The 21,036-nt window shown below is 41.0% G+C and overlaps 1 protein-coding gene across 1 annotated transcript; it reads left to right on the plus strand.

The window, feature by feature from the left end:
* Positions 1-556: 556 nt before the first annotated feature.
* On the plus strand, positions 557-19,403 carry LOC139418882 (sodium/potassium/calcium exchanger 2-like). Its single transcript, XM_071168647.1, has 10 exons — positions 557-657; positions 2,236-3,360; positions 12,975-13,007; positions 14,399-14,522; positions 14,757-14,849; positions 15,246-15,316; positions 15,480-15,620; positions 15,791-15,880; positions 16,385-16,551; positions 16,826-19,403. Exons 2-10 carry the CDS (start codon positions 2,419-2,421, stop codon positions 17,073-17,075), a joined length of 1,911 nt encoding a protein of 636 aa, XP_071024748.1. The 5' UTR covers positions 557-657; positions 2,236-2,418; the 3' UTR covers positions 17,076-19,403.
* Positions 19,404-21,036: the final 1,633 nt, after the last annotated feature.

Raw genomic sequence — 21,036 nt, forward strand, 5'->3', positions numbered from 1 at the left:
AAGTATTTAAAACCTGTTTTTGCTTTGTCATTTCATTTTAGAATAAGGCTATGCACTGTATATACAAAAGTATATGGACACCCCTTCAAATGAGTGGATTCGGCTCTTTCAGCCACACCAGTTGCTGACATGTGTATACAATTGAGCACACAGCCATGCAATCATGATCTCACGTCTTTTGGTTATTACACTATACAAACTGTCTTATGTAACCATGCCAAACATAACATATGATACTAAGTTGAGATTTACATTGACTATGTTACGTCTAGTCTTTGAGGCCAGGCTACAATAAAATGGCCTGGTAGGATAAGGACTATCAATAGGGTTGGGTTCTGGTCTTTCTAGCAACATGATCTCACGTTTTCACCTCAAGTCAAATAAAGACAGAAGAGGTTGATTCCTGTCACGTGGCCGGGTAGGCAGGTGCACAAGGTAGAGGGGGAGGAGTCACCTCACCACAGGATTGACTGTTAGTGTCTGTAAACTCCACCCCTTCGGTGCTAAGGAAATTTTAGGGCAGATTTACATTAGCTATTCACAGTCTACAGTTGGAGCCTACAGGAATTTGTCATTCAGGATTGGCTTTACTGGCAAATTCCTCACCACCTACCTTTTTTTCTTCTGTACAGCATCCAACAGGAGACTGCAAGTGTGGTAAATTATGACTTTTCTTTCAATTGTTACGCATTGTTTTGTGAGGATTTATTTTTGCTCTGAAGATATTTTTGCATTTGATATTGCATTGGTTTGGATGGTGGTTTGCAAGATGAACTAGGTGGTTAGTTGATTGGCTTTGGTCTGTGTTATGCAATTATGCAACAGAATAGGGCTCATCGTTGATCTAAGGATATATTTGCTGTTTACAATGTGCTACATTCCTTTTGAGTCTTATCGTTGGAGGAAATTGCCAGTAAAGAAATGTGAACTGTAAGCTTGGAGGTTTTAAATTAGCCTAATTGGTTTAGCAATTCTAAGCAGCTATCACCTATCACCTCACCTAACACACGACTTCTGCTTTTAGATATCTGCTCTGTCATAACCACACGAATAGATGCATCTTTTAAAGATATTGGAAATATTTTCAAGATACTTTCCCACGGTTTTGATAACCATAATAGCCTAGGCTAAGCTTGGTTAAGCAAAGCGTGTGGGTACTGATACAGGTACATGGAGAAATCAAACTGTAATCAAGTCAACCGAATGTATTTGAAGTAACTCGCTTCGTGCAAAGTATTCATATTTCAAAATCAATATCTATTATGTTTCATTAAGCAATGATTTTGATTTATGTGAGAATGCCATTCAGCTGAGATTTGATTTACAACAGCACAGGCTTTTTAAAATCAGTGAGTTTACAAATATTAGAGAAGGATTAATCTGTAAAGTAGTGCGGCTGTAATTTCATTTATGGTTACTTGCAAACACACCAACTAGAGTATATACATTAGATTGGACAGAAAATAGTGATCTATCGCAGTGTTCCTCAAGCCCTGGTCAGTAAACGGCACCGGTCCCTGGGATAGCGCTGAATAATCCCTGAAACCAATTTAGCAATTTACCAATTTTGATTAAAGTGGAATTCAAAGAAAGAAGGACTAGGTCTATAGTTTACTGGTCCTTGGTAGGTGTACAGTAAATGTTGAGACACAGGGCTTGTACACTGAGTGTACAAAACATTAAGAACACCTTCCTAATATTCCATTTTATCCCCACTCCCCTTTGGCCCTCAGAACAGACTAAATTCATTAGGCATGGACTCTACAAAGTGTCAAAAAGAATTCCACAGGGATGCTGGCCCATGTTGACTCCAATGCTTCCCACAGTTGTGTCAAGTTGGCTGGATGTCCTTTGGGCGGTGGACCATTCTTGATACACAAGAAACTGTTGAGCATTTTAGTTCTTGACACCTACTACCATAATACCTCTCAATACCTCTCAATAGTCTCAAGGCTTTAAAATACTTATTTAACCTGTCTCCAACTCTTCGTCTACACTGATTGAAGGCGATTTAACAAGTGACATCAATAAGGGGTCATAGATTTCACCTGGTCAGTCTGTCACGGAAAGAGCAGGTGTTCTTAATGTTTTGTACACTCAGTGTATATAAATCTAGACCTAGGCCTATAACTTAGTCTAAACTAAGGTTCACATTGCGCCTGTTGATATTTCTACAGATGTGAGCGATGGTTTACCTTGTAATAATCCTCTCTCTTCCCCTTTTGTGTTTTCCAGACACTAATATGAGGAAACCTTTATATGCCCCAGACCCTGGAGAACATCAGGGGCCCGTCGGTTGTTGTGTTTAGAGGACTATGCTCTCCGCGACACCGTAAGGCAAGCGCTCGTGCTAAACCAGCCAGAGCCAGAGCAGCCTCACAGCCAGCCTGAGCCTCAGCCTCCACCGATGCAACAGCGATGGAACTGATGCTCCCAGGTGCTGACATGGGGTCCCAGAAGGACTCCTTCCCCCTGAGCAGAAGGCATCACTACCTCCACGTCCGGAGAAAACTGAGGCCCATAAGGATTCTAGCTTTCGTCCTCAGCATCGTGACCCTCAGCACGGTCTTCTCATTGGGTGCCTTCCAGTGGACTACTTCTTCTACTGGGCGTGATGGAAATGGAGGGGATCTACTTTCCTCCTCCCCCGCTGCTTTGTCCGGGGGAGACCTACTGCAGTCGGCCCCCCGCAGAACTCTGCTCACCACCAAGGACCAGGGAGGCCACAACGTCTCCAGGGTGGAGGACATGCCCGTGGCCATGAAGTCTTCCATGGACGAGGTGAACCAGGGGGACTACCCCACGGATCTCTTCAACCTGGAGGAGAGAAGGCAGGGGGCCGTCTGTCTGCACATGTTCGGGATGTTGTACATGTTCATCGCCTTAGCCATTGTGTGCGACGAGTTCTTTGTCCCGGCCCTGACTGTGATCACGGAGAAACTACAGATCTCGGACGACGTTGCCGGGGCAACCTTCATGGCTGCCGGGGGTTCTGCCCCGGAACTCTTCACCTCCGTCATCGGGGTGTTCGTCTCCCACAGCAACGTGGGCATAGGAACCATTGTGGGTTCGGCCGTGTTCAACATCCTGTTTGTCATCGGGATGTGCGCCCTGTTCTCCAGGGAGATTCTCCAGTTGACCTGGTGGCCCCTCTTTAGAGACGTCTCCTTCTACATCATTGGTCTGTTGATGCTCATCCTGTTCTTTTTGGATAACCAGATCTTTCTGTGGGAAAGTATCGCCTTGCTGATGTGCTACTTGAGTTATGTGACCTTTATGAAGTTCAACGCAGATGTAGAGACCTTCATAAAGAGTCAATTGGGCCAGAATCAAGTGGAAGAGGTGGAGGCCGCTCCTAAGGTGAGTTTTGCCGCCACCTTTTCCTCCCCAGATGTATTCTTAACTCACGTTCCTTTTGCTTTTGGCAGGAGGCTGCTCGCGTGCAGCGTAAGGAAAGGGTATTTTAAAGTCGTCCCGCGGGCCAGGTAGACGGACAGACGCCAAAAACCTCTGGCTGCCCAGGGATTAACACTGGGTTTAGCTGCATGTCACCTGTGCATGGCCACACAGAGATGGCCCTCCCTATTCGTGCTGACTAAGTCAAACCACCAAGCAGGTCGCTCCATGGAGTCTTCCATCCACTCCCATATTAAATACCAGGCCTCTGAGCCCTTTGCAAAGCTGGCTCACCATGCATACACCACTCGTAGTAGTCAGTCAGCTAACGTTACGCAATCTAGTTTTCCCTTAAACGTTTTAACCATATTACTGTACACAAGACACATTTACACAACCAATGTTTAGGAAATATTTATATGCCATTTAAGAAATAAATATGTAGACTTTTTATCTTCTTGATGATGGATACTGTAATTACACACCATTTTATTGACTTTGTCATTAACTTCGACATTCATCGACCTATAGGAAATCGGTTACACGCTAACTGGTTTACTGAATTCAGTGGTCTGTGGTTATCTGAGGGAGTCTTAAACATTGGAACCAACCAACTGTCAATATCTGTAACGGCCTGCAAATGGGGGAGGGTGGTCACTCTGACGAGGTCTCAATGTTTGGAGATTCCAATTCTTATTATCAACATGGCTCCAGAGGGTAGTTTGGTGTGGCCACGTTTCTTCAAAGGATAGACACGTTTGAGTGGATAGGCCCAACAATGTGCACTGCACAGTGTGTCCCCTTGAGCCGGCAGCTGTATTCATTCAACATCTCTTCACGGCCAGAGTTGAGATAAAGACAGTAGGCTACAGTACGGCATTCACCGTTTTCGTAAAACTCCCACATGTAGTAAACGTCATGACTTTATTATCAAGATCGGCTGGCTAGTAATTCTTCAGCAATGCTGGCCCTTAATGTCAAAAAAACAACACCAACCCAACTTCAGATTTTAAGGAGGCTATATATACATTTTCATGGGATAAAACATTTAGGGCCAACCCCCACAAGACACAGCAAATAAATGGACGTGCACAGCTATAGATAGAATAAATACACCAAAAAAAAACTCTTACTGTTGTGACATATCTCCTACACGTGTCCAACCTGCTGTGTTCTTGTCTTTTGTCTTCAGTTGGAGTCTGATTCATTGCTCTCAGATGTTATATACTCAGAGTCACACTCTTACGGAGCACAGGTGAAGCCTAGCTGGATGTTGGCTGTGATTTTTAGGGCTTACCTGTAACTTTTGACTTGTAATTTCATCCCAATTCCAGATCTTCAGGGGTTCATACTCCTGTGCAATTTGGACTAGATTATCGGCCTGTAGTTGGCATTGAGAAGAAAATAACATCCATACGTACTAGTTATTATCATCGTCTCACCACATTGAGACACTAGATATTGTAAAGAAATATCTAGCAATGAGGTTTGATATAATGATTCCAGCAAGCAGTACTTTTAAAAATACTTATTTCGATTAATTTAATGATAGCTAAATTACGAGCCACATTTTTTGTCTTTATATAAGAACCAATGTTGCAGCGACAGCAACATTTAGTGGGTAGCGGCAAACTTGTCCCTTACATCTTTACATGACATACAGTATTTGATCAGTAGTTATTTGATGTGTGGTACGTTCCGTTTACACCTCGGATCTTAACGTTGCGACGCGAGCGCCACTATTGAAGAGGTGGTTACTATTTCTATCATCAAGGGGATATAAAAACTCTGTTTGTATTCTGTCCTTCTGAGAAAACGGCCCTGTTCACAGGGAGTCTCTCATCCTTGTACTGGTCTGACTCCCTAGGGCTTTTTAACCAGCCAGCACATGATGTACGACTTGCTTGCCCTCATATGTCTGTGGTTCTTAAGTAATCCCTCTGCAAATCCTCCAATCCATTTACCACAGGTAATTTTAGCCAGGTGCTTCTGCTGGTGTGGAGAGCAAAACTCACCCAACACTTGGAAAAGTTCGACTTTTTAAAAAAAAATTAACTAATTGTGTTTATTGTTTTGTCATTCAGAGTAGTCTGTGCTCTTAACCCAAGCTATGTATATACATATATGCAGCGAGAGAGAGAGATGTGTATATATGTGTAAGATGGTGGAAGTCAGGAAGAACTCACCACACTTGATTATTCTAAGACTCCAATCCTTCTTAAACCCTTATCTCATTTCCATTGGTGACGACAGCGAATATAATGCGACTGACTCCTGGGCTGGACTCAGTTTCCCAAAAGCATCTCAAGGCTAAATTCATTGTTAGGACCCTCGTAGGAGCATCGTTAAAGCTCCGAGCTGTTTCCCAAAACCATCGTTAGTACAGTTGCACTTGAAAACGCTCATTATTTACCAACTGCCCCCAGACCACTCGTACAACAGCCAGGTGTGTTGTTAAATGCTTATTTGCCCTTCTGCGTTACTTTATACACAGAAGATCTACACCAAACATAGCATCAAGATGTTTAGGCCTATCTGTACCTTCTGTGACCAGCCGCGGACTTCAGTTACAATTGTTACAAAATATTCTTAAATGAAAAACAAGATGCCCGAATTAAAATATAAGTACAGTAAAGACCTATATATTTAAACCATATTGACATCAATTTAATGTTCAATCAACTGAGTTTTTTTGTTGTTGTTGATAATTCGAGGCTACTGTATGTAATTACGTCAATATATTTAATGTTGTGTGTGCGCAATACCTCATTTGTGATCTAGTGCATTGGTATAGGGTTAGCATTAGAATAATCTGCCTCAATATTTGCAGCCATAAGTGATAATATCTATATAGGAGCTGAACTGTCGTCAGTATTGTGGAATATTTATACTGTTAAAGTAAGACTTGAAAGGCGAAAGCTGATCCGACAGCAGTGCTGCCTTTCTTTTGATCCTATCAGTATCGACATATGATCCAACAACACTGAACGTTTTGTGGTGTTTTGGGAAACGCATAAGATCTTCAGCTGTTATAGGAACGATGCATCGTTAAAATGCTCCTAAACTTAATGCTGCATTTTAACCGATTGGGAAGGTGGTATTTACCACATATGACTGGAACTTTTCAATTAAATTCCCCTCCAACTCCTAATTAGTAGTGGGAAACTTGTCTATCATCCCTAAACTCCAATTTATCCCACATGCTGACCTCTGACGGCACATACTAAGGAAATTACCTCAATAACTGCATTTTCGACAGTTAAATGTAACAACTAACATTATTTTTTTAAAGCAATCTTTTAACAAGGTTTTGGAACACGATCATTTGTTTACAAGAATGATAGCTGTACTTATAGTTTATGGTTGACGCAGCTTGTTGGCCATTAGCCAATCAGCCTTTCTTGACAAAGTTCAAAGCACGTGAATGCATGATGCATCAAACTGTATTCATGACTTCACAACTGGTAATTACGTCCTTCCCACTTGGTTAGGAACGCAGCATAAATTCCATCGCTATCGGGAATCGAGCCCTGGGCATGATGTAACTAACCTGCTGCAGCTGACTGACTAAAGCTGACTGACTAAAGACACAGAAGCCTACAGTGACTCAAATAACTAGCAATCAACAGAAGTGGAACTTTTTCACATTATGTTTCTCTACATCCACTATATATACACACTGAACAAAAAGATAAAAGCAAGATGTAAAGTGTTGTTCTCATGTTTTATGAGCTGAAATAAAATATCCCCGAAATGTTCAATATGCACAAAAAGCTTATTTCTCAAAGATGTGCACACATTTGTTTACATCCCTGCTCGTGAGCATTTCTCAATTTGCCAAGATAACCCATTCACCTGACAGGTGGGGCATATCAAGAAGCTGATTAGACAGCATGATCATTACACAGGTGCACCTTGTGCTCGGGACAATAAAAGGCCACTGTAAAATGTGTAGCTTTTTCACACAGCACAATGCCACAGATGTCTCAAGTTTTGAGGGAGCGTGTAATTGGCATGCTGACTGCAGGAATGTCCAACAGAGCTGTTGCTGGAAAATGTAATGCACATTTCTCTACCAAAAGCTGCATCCAATGTTGTTTTAGAGAATTTGGCAGTACGTCCAACTGGCCTCCACAACTGCAGACCACGTGTATGGCGCTGTGTGGAGCGAGCGGTTTGCTGATGTCAAAATGTTGTGAACAGAGTGGGGTTATGGTATGGGCAGGCATAAGCTACGGACAATGAACACAATTGCATTTTATTGACGGAGATACCGTGACGAGATCCCGAGGCCCATTGTCGTGCCATTCCTCCGCCGCCATCACCTCATGTTTGAGCATGATAATGCACAGCCCCATGTCACAAGGATCTGTAAGCTGAAAATGTCTCAGTTCTTCCATGGCCTGCATACTCACCAGACATGTCACCCATCGAGCATGTTCGGGATGCTCTGGGTTGATGTGTATGACAGCGTGTTTCAAAGTTCACTGATTTCCTTATATGAACTGTAACTCAGTAAAATTGTTCATTGTTGCATGTTCCATTTATATAGTTTTTTCAGTATAATACACTAGCATACAGTACTTAGAATGAAGCAATCTATTGGGAATGCATTCTAAATAGTATGCTAGTATGGACATTGGAACATTTTGACCAGCATGATCTGACTGCACTAGGAAGTGTTTGCTGGAGATTTTTTGCAAGAGACAAGACTGCATGCTTATGTTGCAGGGAAAAATCCTCACTGATGATTTAGATAGAAAGCAACTACCAGTGTTCACGTATTTCCATCAGCAGTTTCCTTTCAATCATGCCTCTCAATGACATGATTGTGGACCGTGCTTCCATAATCTTTAGTACAGGGCTCTGTTCCTGGAGAGCTACGGTCCTGTAGGTTTTCACTTGAACCCTAATCAAGCGCACCTGATTCTAATAATTATCTGGTTGATGAGATGAATCGGGTTAATTACAACTGGGGTTGGAGTGAAAACCTACAGGAGGGTAGCTCTCCAGGAACCGGGTTGGAGAGCCCTGCTTTAGTATAATGTTTACCTTTATTGTGCGGGTTCACTTCCTGTGCTAAACCCCAGGGCCACAACTGACCAATCAGCTACAGCGTGTTTCATTGGCTCAGAAATAGGGAAGACCATAAAAACAGCTGATGAATGTATTGTCTATATTGCTTATGCTCCAGTCTTTGTTATTAATTGTAACTAAAAGTGTACTTGTATTGTGATTGGGTTAACTTCTTTCCCATGGAGAAAGGGTACCGATAACACACTTAACATGTTATTCTCTATCCAAGATCTTCTATATCCAATGGACACTGGGGCCCTTAAGGGTTGTAACCCCACCCAAGTAACAACCAATATTCAACCGAATACAAAATAAGTGTAATAAAAAACTGAGGGTCGAATCAAACGTCACGTTGTGACATGTGAAGGTTGTTATGAGAGTTCACATGAAGGGTTTTAAATTACTGTTCTAAATACGGTTATCTCTGTGGATTAATCCTCTCTAAGTCTGGGAGCTTGGCGGGTCAGGTGGACACAATTGACTTCTGCCTCGCAAGGATACTTGCAGAAACTCCCGGCTTCGCAGAAAGCCCTGGCTGGCGGGCTGGCAGCCTTATGGAACTTACGGCTACAGTATACTGTGAATAATAGTTATTTTTGAAAAACTTCACGTGTTCCTTATGAAGATCTTAAAGATGATTTTGATTGGCAGTTTGAATTAATGACACTTTAATTCATCGCATTAGATAACAAGGCAGTTAACCCACTGTTCCCCCGGGCACCGAAGACGTGGATGTTGATTAAGGCAGCCCCCCGGACCTCTCTGATTCAGAGGGGTTGGGTTAAATGCGGAAGACACATTTCAGTTGAATGCATTCAGTTGTACAACTGACTAGGTATCCCCCTTTCCCATTCCTTCCCTAACATGCACTTTCCAATGGGGCAGTGCAACTTTGATTGAATTCCAGACTTAGCTATTTCCTGTTATTGAGGCACTGAAAGAAGTAAAAAATATGCATTTGATATATATATATATATATATATATATATATATATGTTGATTTTCTCATCCCAGATATTTGTTATAGTACAGCATGTGTATATATGTGTGTATGTATGTCCAGTTTGTGTGTTTGCATGTATGTTCATGTATGGAGAGTATGAAAACCCTGCAAATTCCCTCTCCAAGCCATTACCCAGAATTTTGGTAAATATTGTTTAAGCTATGAGGACATGTCTAGTGTTTGAATACGCTTTTACAGCCAAAACACTTTGTGGAAAATAGTACTTAAAGTAAACAATATATAAGTATGTTTCCATTGTTATTGCAGAGGCATAAAGAGAGTTAGGGAGACCAAGCTACGTGATATAAAAACAGTGGCAGTGAATGTAACAATCCCTATTAATCAGTGAACTTGAATTCACTTCAATTACCCTGTTTGTGGCGCAAATGGATCACTCATTAGTGCATTGTTTACTCCATCCCAGATTCTGTACCTAGAGACATCTATGCCTCTGTTATAATGTTGGCAAGAGTTAATAACTAAGAATTTGATGAGGCTCTATTATAATCATATGAATCACCGTTCATCCTGTGCTCCTTTCTTTTTGGTATTCGTTTTTATATGTCGACTCATACATAATTCACCACAAAATGTTTGTCTAGATTGGCCTACAGAATTTGTCAAATCACTATTTGTTCTTTAATAAATCCCTTTCCTGCAGTCAAATGACCAAATTCCCCTCTAGTGGCCTCATGGGTGGACTGTTAAAATTTTTCATAATTAATCAACATTATAAAAAATGTAAATAAACTCTGTCAAATGGTTTTGTTATATTTAAAACGTCTGTGATGTATATAAAGTGTAATATTGGGATGCAAACTCAAAATGTAATACATTTAATCCCTATATGTGACAGGTACAGGTGTCTTTTTAAACCAATAACCATGTGTGTGAGGTGTATACTTTTGTTTCAAAGTAGATTTGTTTAAGACTACCGAGAAACACTCTGTGTGAACCTGATTTAGCCTACTGTAGTACAGGGTTAATGCAATAAGCTGTAGCCTAGTATAAGGCCAATTACTTTTCAGTTGAACAAAGATGAATTTGCTAAATATTATTGCTATATTTGTATTGTGTCTACCCAATTTGTTGCTACGCCGAAAACCTTGAGTTTCTACAAACTAAGCAATGAATTCTCCAAACCCACTCCCCTCCTGACCTAGGTGGGAGTTCTGTTAAGAATCCATTTTTACACGGTCAGTGTTTATGTCCTGTCGCCATCAAATAAAAAATAAAAGGCATTCATCACATACACAAGTTTATAAAAGGTGCAGTGAAATGCTTGTGTGCTAGTTATGATAATGGTGCCCATTTCAGATCACATTACACGCAGCAGACCAACTGTTAAGCAAACTGGGCAGTGTGGCGATGTTTTGGCGGTGGTTTCAGAAGGGATACATTTGTACATTTGACATTTTAGTCATTTAGCAGGCGCTCTTATCCAGAGCAACTTACAGGAGAAATTAGCTAATTGCCTTGCTCAAGGGCACATCGGCAGACCTAGTCGTATCGGTGATATGAACCATCGACCTTTCTGTTACTGGTCCAATGTTCTGCTAGACTACCTGCCTCCCACAGTAAGCCAGGTCACAATGCAAACCTCCAACAGCTCTCCGTCTTGCCAATCCATCCATTCCGAACCCTAAGCTCTGGCAGCAGATGCTCTGCAGGTTTAGAGGCTCAATGCCCAATAACCTGTATAACCCGTAGGGCCATGTGAGCATTAGGCAACAGCCAACCGCCGGGAATCAAACACAGCACAAGGCCTTAGCCTGCCTTACTGGAAAGGCCTTGGTTTGGGCGCTCACATGGCTAACGCTCATCCGCTAACACTTTGAGAGACGGCTATTAGTGCCTATGGATGGATCCTCCTAACCCCAGTGGAAGCACTTAACAAGACTACATGACTCGTCATTGATCCAAAATGGTTGTGTAATTGTTGTCCCATTTTCTGGTAGACAAATAACAGGGCTGTTCAGGGTTTTCAACAATGCTAATTGAAGAAAATAATTTAAATTCAGTAAATAAAAAAAATGTGGGTAATCATAATCTGTTTTAGAATTCAAACATACATTAGGCTAACACTACAGTATGGCTAACACTACAGTATGGCTAACACTACAGTATGGCTAACACTACAGTATGGCTAACACTACAGTATGGCTAACACTACAGTATGGCTAACACTACAGTATGGCTAACACTACAGTATGGCTAACACTACAGTATGGCTAACACTTGGCCGATGTCTGCGTAGTCAAATTGCTCCTGTAACTCAAGACTTTTAGCTCCTATAATTCAAGCTGTTTCCTCTCCCGTTTTAAAAGGTAATATTTATTATTATGTCATGCTTGCCTGTAGTATAACAACGTGTCTGACCATAGCAAGCTGCTAAGGTGTTGCACAGTTCTGTTGTCTTTGCACAGGGTTGTATTGAAGTTTATTCATTCTTTCAAATCATTGATTTTACAGTGCCTTCAGAAAGTATTCAAACCCCTTGACTTTTTCCACATTTTGTTATGTCACAGCCTGAATTTAAAATGGATTGAATGTAGATGTTTTTGTCACTGGCCGACATGCTACACCATATCGTCAATGTTTTTCCATTTTTCTATCAATTAAAAAGCAAAAGTACTCAAGCCCTTTGTTATGGCAAGTCTAAATAAGTTCAGGTGCAAAAATTTGCAAAATAAGTTGCATGGACTCAATAATAGTGTTTAACATGCTTTATGAATGTCTACATCTCTGTACCCCACACAATTACCTGTAAGGTCCTTCAGTCGAGCAGTGAATTTCAAACACAGATTCAACCACGGTCCTTGTTATATAAAACCCAAAAGCAATCCTCTATAGAGGTTAACAGAACGGGCATGTTACGTTGTGCAACAGTGGTGTGCATGAATGTACGCCACAAACCAAATGTTCCAATGTTCTCACACAATCGCATGATATTTTGCTTCGTGCATTCCCAACACGTCATGCCATCTTAGCCTGTTTTGCTATACATGTCCCACAGTCTTCACAAATGGCTTTCCTATTTTAGACAGGGAAACCTACTGCTTGCTATGGTATCATACTGTACCTTACATTCCAAACGGGAAATCAGTATGCTTTCTCAATTGAATTTCTCTCTCAAACAGTTGTGTAGATTTTGTCTCCACCACTGTCCGGTATATGTCCTCTGAAGAACCGTTGGCTTTAGATTAGAGGAGCTGCATCTGTAGGTTTGAAAGACTTTGTCTTCCCAGCTGCCGAGCCGCCATGTCTTCCCAGCTGCCTTACAACCTGTACATTCTCTATGGATCATTTTGAAACTGGCTGGCCCATTGACAGTTTCATATCCTGATCATTTACCACGATGGCCGCTTTTATTTCATTCATTAGGCTACATCGTCTTGTCAATAACTAGCATTTCTTGGCAGATTGTATTTTCTGTTTAAGTGCGATTGTGTGTGACTTCATACATGCATTTCTTTCTCTTTACTTCTCTCCTTTGAAGGCAAGCACGGGGGACGTCGAAAACAAGCTGACGGTATGTTTATGTTCTGTCGTTGCATCTTAATATGTATTTGTACGTGTACTGTCATATTGACGGTACTGAATATCCAGTGCTCTTAAGCAAGCACATGTTGCCATAGAACGCAATGCTGCATGAATACAATGAACACCAGAGCCATGTGTTTAGAGTGTTGGGCCAATGGCGTTTCTGCATTAAGACACATTTACATGACACTTCAACATTCAACATGGCAGCCATGTTAGCTCCCCACTAACATTACTTGAGGAATATTAAACAAATATTATGAAACTGAATGTCTAGAAGGAGCATTATGATGCATTTACACGACACTTCAACCTTCTATGGCAGCCATGTTGGCTCACCATTAACATGGGCAATATTTAAACACTGCTATGTAACTGAATGTCTAGAATTAGATCAAAAGTTGACCTAACTCTCTAAATATATCAACTCTCTAAATATATTAACTCTCTAAATATATCAACTCTCTAAATATACGCAGCTGGTTTGCACTACAAGACCCTCATTATTGACACTCACGCACTTGACACGTCACACTGTGCATTCACTGTGCATACCGCTGTGTTCAACTGCGTCATTGTTACGCCACTAGGTACCAAAGACACAGATGCATTGTGAGTTCAGGGTTGGGGTCAAACCAGTAAAGTAAAATCGAAACTCGATTCATATATTGAATCTCAGTTCACGTGACTGAATTGAAAGCCAAATTGATACCACACCTGCAGCTGTAGATTAGAGTTATGCATTGGAGCTATAGATTAAAGCTATGTATTAAAGATATAGATGATCTAGTATTGAAGCTATAGATGATCTAGTATTGAAGCTATAGATGATCTAGTATTGAAGCTATAGATGATCTAGTTTTGAAGCTATAGATGATCTAGTATTGAAGCTATAGATCTAGTATTGAAGCTATAGGTGATCTAGTATTGAAGCTATAGATTATCTAGTATTGAAGCTATAGATGATCTAGTATTGAAGCTATAGACCTAGTATTGAAGCTATAGGTGATCTAGTATTGAAGCTATAGACCTAGTATTGAAGCTATAGATGATCTAGTATTGAAGCTATAGGTGATCTAGTAATGAAGCTATAGATTATCTAGTATTGAAGCTATAGGTGATCTAGTATTGAAGCTTTAGGTGATCTAGTATTGAAGCTATAGGTGATCTAGTATTGAAGCTATAGGTGATCTAGTATTGAAGCTATAGGTGATCTAGTATTGAAGCTATAGATTATCTAGTATTGAAGCTATAGATTATCTAGTATTGAAGCTATAGATGATCTAGTATTGAAGCTATAGATGATCTAGTATTGAAGCTATAGATGATCCTCTGGTATAGAGATGTTAAAGCAGCCTATGCCCTTGGTCTCTACTGCAGGCCAAGCCCCGTCTCCAGAGAGGAGGATCATCAGCCTCCCTCCACAACACCCTGATGAGGAATAGCATCTTCCAGCTCATGATCCACACCCTGGACCCCCTCAGTGAGGGTGAGGGACTGGGGGGTAAAACAATGTTTTTTTTTGACACACCTTCAATATAGACACACTTCCAATCTCTATATTTGATGTATTTGATTCAATATGCTTCTGTATTAGGCATGTTTTCATCATTTCTCATTCATGGAAACAAAATAAAATATGTGTAATGTTTTATGTTTCTATTAGTGGGGAATCCGTAGCTAGGTTCATATCGTTGGGGTTCATCACTGACTCTCTGTAGCAATGATTGTGTTTCAGGGCGATTCAAAGAGAAGGCATCCATTCTTCACAAGATGGCCAAACAGAAATGTCAAGAAGGTGGGGACGGGGAAAAACCCAACGGTGTCGCAGGTGAGCTTTACATTTTAAATGTACGTAAATGTTAAATGTGTTGAAATACCATATTATAAACTGGGTGGTTCCAGCCCTGAATGCTGATTGGCTGAAAGCCGTGGTATATGAGACCGTATACCACGGGTATGACAAAACATATATTTTTACTGTTCTAACTACATTTGTAACCAGTTTATAATATCAATAAGGCACCTCTGGTTTTTGTGGTATATTTGCTTCAGAACAGCCCTTAGCCGTGGTATATTGGCCATATACCACACCGCCTCAGGCCTTATTGCTTAAATATACTGTATATACATAATATATATTGCATTACTTCCTCCAGTGCCTCTCACTGTCTCTCCTTCAAGTCTAACTCCTGGCCTTTCTCTATATTTCTGTCTCTCTACGCAGACAAAAGCATCCCCAACAGTTCCAACGTGACAGTGGAAGTCACTTCGCCTGCGAACGGCGACATTGGACCGGTAGGCTTTGTCTACCAAATACCTCCAAAATCAGTGATGATGTTTAATAGAGTAACTGACACACACTGGATAAATGAGTTATGCTTAAATCAAATACGTTTTATAGCCTTGGTATTCCTGTCAATGTTTCTCTCTAACTCCCCACCCCCTCTCTGTTTGGTAGGCTGAGGAGGAGGAGGAGGAAGATGAGGACGCTCCTCTGAGTTTGGAGTGGCCGGAGACGAACCGCAAACGAATAACGTATCTCCTTATCCTCCCCATCGTCTTCCCCCTGTGGCTCTCTCTGCCGGATGTCAGGAGAGAGGTAAGTGGAGCTGCGATACTCCTCAGACTACATTAACATTTGCGGTGTAGCTATGATTGATTGGTAGGTAGGTCGTTTGGTTGATTGATTTGTGAAACTCTATGCCGCTGACGCTTCAAAAGGACATTGTAAGTTTTCATGAAACCTTGTTTTTTTTTGTTTTTTTTTAGACTTCCACGAAGTTCTTCCCCATAACCTTCATTGGTTCAATCTGTTGGATTGCTGCCTTCTCCTACCTCATGGTATGGTGGGCTCATCAGGTAAGCCCCTCCCTGGCACCTGTCACTCTCATTCTGAGCCAATCAAAACAGGGTTTGTTTTTATCGTTTTGACTCCTGATACAGGAACAGGGTTGCGTTCAGGAGGGCTCAAAGTCAAATGTTGTGAAACGTTGCAGGTAGAAGTGCCATGAATAGAGCCGGCATGATTCTTTACTCTAGAATTGAGATGACTGTTATAAGGCCAAAAAATGTGTCAATCATTACATCACCTCACCTAAGGTCTTTTGATTATGGTGGAAGCATATCAGTCTGTGTGTGACCACGACACATAATCCTAACAGCTAAGCAACTACTTCCAGTAGTACTTACTAGCTCCCCCGTCAGATCAACGTTAACCTCGACTATAGAAGAAGAGCCAACCAATCCAAACAAGACCCAGTCATTCGATTGAGTTTCAGCCGTGTCTACTGCCAGACGTCATAACGCCGAATCGGATTCTTCGTCTTTGTTTGAACAATGTAGTTAACCCATTTTCACTCTCAGGTTGGAGAGACCTTCTGGATTACAGAGGAGATCATGGGATTGACCATATTAGCAGCTGGTACCTCAATCCCTGACCTAATCACCAGTGTCATTGTAGCCCGGAAAGGCCTTGGCGACATGGCTGTGTCCAGTTCTGTGGGCTCCAACATATTTGACATCACCGTGGGGTAAGTCGGCCTAAAAGCACATTTAAAATTTTAAAAAAACTCCTGTTTGCATGAATGAGTCATTCTTTGATGTTTTTCTCGGGCAAGCTCTGTCGCTCCACATTTGCAATGTTACAGTAGCTTTGCACAGATCTATGCTCTTCTGAATGGCGAAAATGTCAACCTGGAAAGTCAAAGGATCAACTGCAGCTACGTTTTCACTTCACCACCGTGTAGTCTCCTCTAGACGGTGACGGTACAAGTGATTTCTCTGTTTCTCCGTCTACCCTTCCAGCCTGCCGTTCCCGTGGCTCGTCTACGGCCTAATCAATGACTTCAAGGCGGTGCAGGTGAGCAGCAACGGCCTGTTCTGCGCCATCGTGCTCCTCTTCCTCATGTTGCTCTTCGTCATCATCTCCATCGCCTCCTGCAAGTGGAAGATGAGCAAGGTGCTGGGAGGCCTCATGTTTTTACTGTACATCTTCTTCCTGGTAACCAGCGTCATGCTGGAAGACAAGATCATCGTGTGTCCCATCTCCATCTGAAAGGCCCCTCTTCAACCCCGAACCCCCTGGAAACACAAAGACACACAATCATATAATCCTCCGGTTGTCAATGGGGGCTTCCGTTGTGAGGAGCAGTAGAAAAAACGAGCCTGGCGTGATTGATTGATTTAAAATGTCCGAGCACAACCTGCAGATGATAATTTGCGAACTTATTGTGCAGGGCAGACGGACCTGACGATGAGCGATTGATTTCACGATGCTACGGCCCAACGGGGTGGGTCTCGCTCCACGTCACATGACCACATCGAGAGCTTCGGTTGGTTTGAATCCGTCGTTGGCTGACAAACAGGCAATTGTAATCACGCCTATGATGGAGAGTAGGACCACGTCTGGTTACTCCAATCCAGAGGACTATGTGATATGATTAGAGAATATATTTGAATTAGTCAGGTATCAACTGTCCGACTGTCAGTCGGGCTCAAAAACCTTGATGACTGTATGAAGTGGAACTCTGGAAAAGGTCCAGCATTGTCCTAACCAGAAAGTGGAACCTGCCAGAGAAGTGTGGGAAGGTTGCACTGATCAAGCAGAAGTGTTTTTCTTGATTTTTGTAAATTAGTTTTCAGATGTATTTATATTACAAATGATTCATTGCAAAACCCAAAAGGTTTTTGTTCTCAAATCAAAATCTAAAACTTGTACAGTTCTGATTTTGGTTTATAACTGGTACATGGTTGTATGAACTTGCAAAGTTTGGAAAGGGAAACGTGTATATGAAGAGAAAATGATATCAATATGAAGACGGTGGTTTTGTTTGGGACAATTTTGTTAAGTAAATATAATATAGTATTTCTAATGTTAATTTATCTTCTGTTTCGTAACCCCAACCCATATTTTCCAACTTGTTTGACACTTAATATTAAGGTGATTCCAGTTGAGCAAATCTACTGTACCTAATGCTACAACATTTTTATGTTTGAAAAAGTTTCGGTAAAGTTTCGGTAAAAGTTTCGGTAAAGTTTCGGTAAAAGTACCACTTATTCTATATGCAAATCAGTTGTGGAACATGACAAATGTCAATAGCTAAAATGGTCGACAGGTGTGAAATTCAGCACACCGTATGATGTAGGCACACACTATATTAAACCCCTTTCGGTGTACAACAACCCCTTTCAATCAAATGTATTTATAAAGCCCCTTTTTACATCAGCAGATGTCACAAAGTGCTGTACAGAAACCCAGACTTAAACCCCAAACAGTGCAGATGTAGAAGCAGATGTGAAGTGTAAAAACATCTAAAGTGGGGGTTGTGAACTCTGTACAAATGATCATTTTTTCCATGTTTGATACAGTTTGTATGCTTCAGAATCATATAGGCAACATCTAAATATATACATTTTTCTACGTTATTTGTTTGCTTGTTTTCTCGGTATAATACAGCAAACAGTAACATGTATATCTGAATAACATCCTGTGTTTTTCTTCTTCACTTGTGATCAACTGAACAGAATAGGGGTTGAAGATTTTATATTGACCAAAGCAAAATAGCATGTGAATGATATTATCCGGATAATCAATAGTTCTTCTCTGTAAAAAAAATCTATATGTTTCTTCTCCACTATAAGATCGATCATAAAAAAATGTCAAACTATTTAGTTGCTGCAGAATTGTTACTTTACCATTGCAGTACGGTGCTTACACTTTCACTGGCAATCGCAAAGCATATCACTGGGATATACTATATGCGATTTTTTAACAATAATAATTGAACCATCCCATACTGAATAGGCCAAATAAATAGGTTGCTATATTCACAACTTAAAATAGTGGATTATCTTTGTTAAAAGATTTTCCATGTATTACTGTATCCCCCTTCACTTTTTTGGTTAATTTCTCTAAGCCAATTTCCTCATTGTCAATTTGTTTTCTCTCATGTATGCAATTTGTATGCATACAAAGAGTTTGTGAGCTGTAATGTCAACTCACAATATGATCATTCCATCTTATAGTCAGACCAATATTGCTTCCACTACTTTAGGGATCAATGCGGATATCTACAGAACACTGTTAGATGGCAGATAACATCTTAACTTTAGACAGCCACATTAAAGGGAAGCACTTTCATATCTAGAGTGTGCAATTTGTTGATATCCTTTTTCAATGGATCTTATGCGTGTGTAACATTTTAATGTATAGATGAGCAGGAAGGAAAATCTGTCAATATGCAGAACTATATGGATGGCGTGGAAGTCTATCACAATACAGAACAAACAATGAATGGCCAGGCTTTTATATTTCTGTTACAAACCATATATTTAAGTATGAATCATGTATATGAATCATAATCATGTGTACTTGAATCATGTATATGAATCATAATCATGTGTACTTGAATCATGTATATGAATCATAATCATGTGTACTTGAATCATGTATAATATTGTCAAAATCATATCAGTCATTCTGTATAAAAAATGTAATATGATAATAAATGAAACTTTGTTTGAAATGTAGGCGTCAATTGCTTTATTTCAGAATCAAATCACCCAAAACTTACCAGTCAAAACTATCCAATAAATGTTGTCCTCTATAATATACAAAGATTCATTATAGGGTGCAATGGTGCATACATTATGGATCTGATTACACACCTGCTCGTTCTATTACAAACTGACCAGGTGAAAGCTATGATCTCTTCTTGATGTCACTTGTTAAATCCACTTCAATCAGTGTAGATGAAAGGAAGGAGGCAGGTTAAAGGATTTTTTTTAGCCTTGAGACATGGATTGTGTGTGTGGGCCATTCAGAGGGTGAATGGACAAGTTAAAAGATTTAAGTGCCTTTGAATGGGGTACGGTAGTCGGTACCAGGCACCTCGGTTTGAGTGTGTCAAGAACTGTAACGCTGCTGGGTTTCACACAAACAGTTTCCCCGTGTGTATCAGGGAATCCAGCCAACTTGACACAAGTGTAGGAAGCATTGATGTCAACATGGGCCAGCATCCTGGTGGAACGCTTTTGACACCTTGCAGAGTCCACGTCCAGAGGAACTCAGGCAACTCAAGATTAGGAAGGTGTTCCTAATGTTTAATCCACTCAGTGTAAGAACATAACCTAATAGCTCTTCCTAGTGGTTGAAAAGAACCACAGCAACCCGGGACAAATTCAGTTGGCAAACGTAGTCGAACATTGCAGGTAGAAATGTCATGAATAGAATATGACACCTTATTACACACTGAACAAAAATATAAATGCAACATGGAACAATTTAAAAAATTTACTGAGTTGGAGTTCAGAGAAGGAAACTAGTCAAACAAAAGCAATTAATTCCTGAAAAAAAGTAATAGGGGAGTGGATCAGAAAACCAGTCCCTATCTGAAGTAAACACCATTTGCCTCATGCAGCGCAACACATCTCCTTCCCATATAGTTGATCAGGCGGTTCATTGCGGTGTGTAGAATGTTGTCCCGCTCCTCTTCAATGGCTGTGTGAAGTTGCTGGATATTGGTGGGAACTGGAACACGCTGTCGTACACGTCAATCCAGAGCATCCCAAACATGCTCAATGGGTGACATGTCTGGTGAGTATGCAGGCCATGGAAGAACTGGGACATTTTCAGCTTCCAGGAATTGTGTTCAGATCCTTGCGACATGGGTCTGTGCATTATCATGCTGAAATAGGAGGTGATGGTGGCGGATGAATGGCACGACGATGGGCCTCAGGATCTCATCAAGGTATCTTTGTGTATCAAAATGTCCATTAATAAAATGTAATTGTGTTCGTTGTCCGTAGCTTATACCTGCCCATACCATAATGCCACTGCCACCACGGGTCACTCTGTTCACAACGTTGACATCAGCAAACTGCTCACCCACACAACTTCCCGGTACAGTTGAGACCGGGATTCATCCATGAAGAACACTGCTCCAGCATGCCAGTGGCCATCAAAGGTGAGCATTTGCCCAGTGTAGAACTGAAGTCAGGTCAAGACCCTAGTGAAG

This window comes from Oncorhynchus clarkii, chromosome 10, assembly GCF_045791955.1.
Source record: "Oncorhynchus clarkii lewisi isolate Uvic-CL-2024 chromosome 10, UVic_Ocla_1.0, whole genome shotgun sequence".
In the NCBI taxonomy this organism is placed as follows: domain Eukaryota; kingdom Metazoa; phylum Chordata; class Actinopteri; order Salmoniformes; family Salmonidae; genus Oncorhynchus; species Oncorhynchus clarkii.

Coding starts and splice junctions, on each gene's coding strand:
- LOC139418882 (XM_071168647.1), top strand. CDS start 2,419: ATGGAACTGATGCTCCCAGGTGCTGACATGGGGTCCCAGAAGGACTCC. Junction 3,361..12,974: donor AGGTGGAGGCCGCTCCTAAG/GTGAGTTTTGCC, acceptor TCTCCTTTGAAG/GCAAGCACGGGGGACGTCGA. Junction 15,881..16,384: donor TGGTATGGTGGGCTCATCAG/GTAAGCCCCTCC, acceptor TTTCACTCTCAG/GTTGGAGAGACCTTCTGGAT.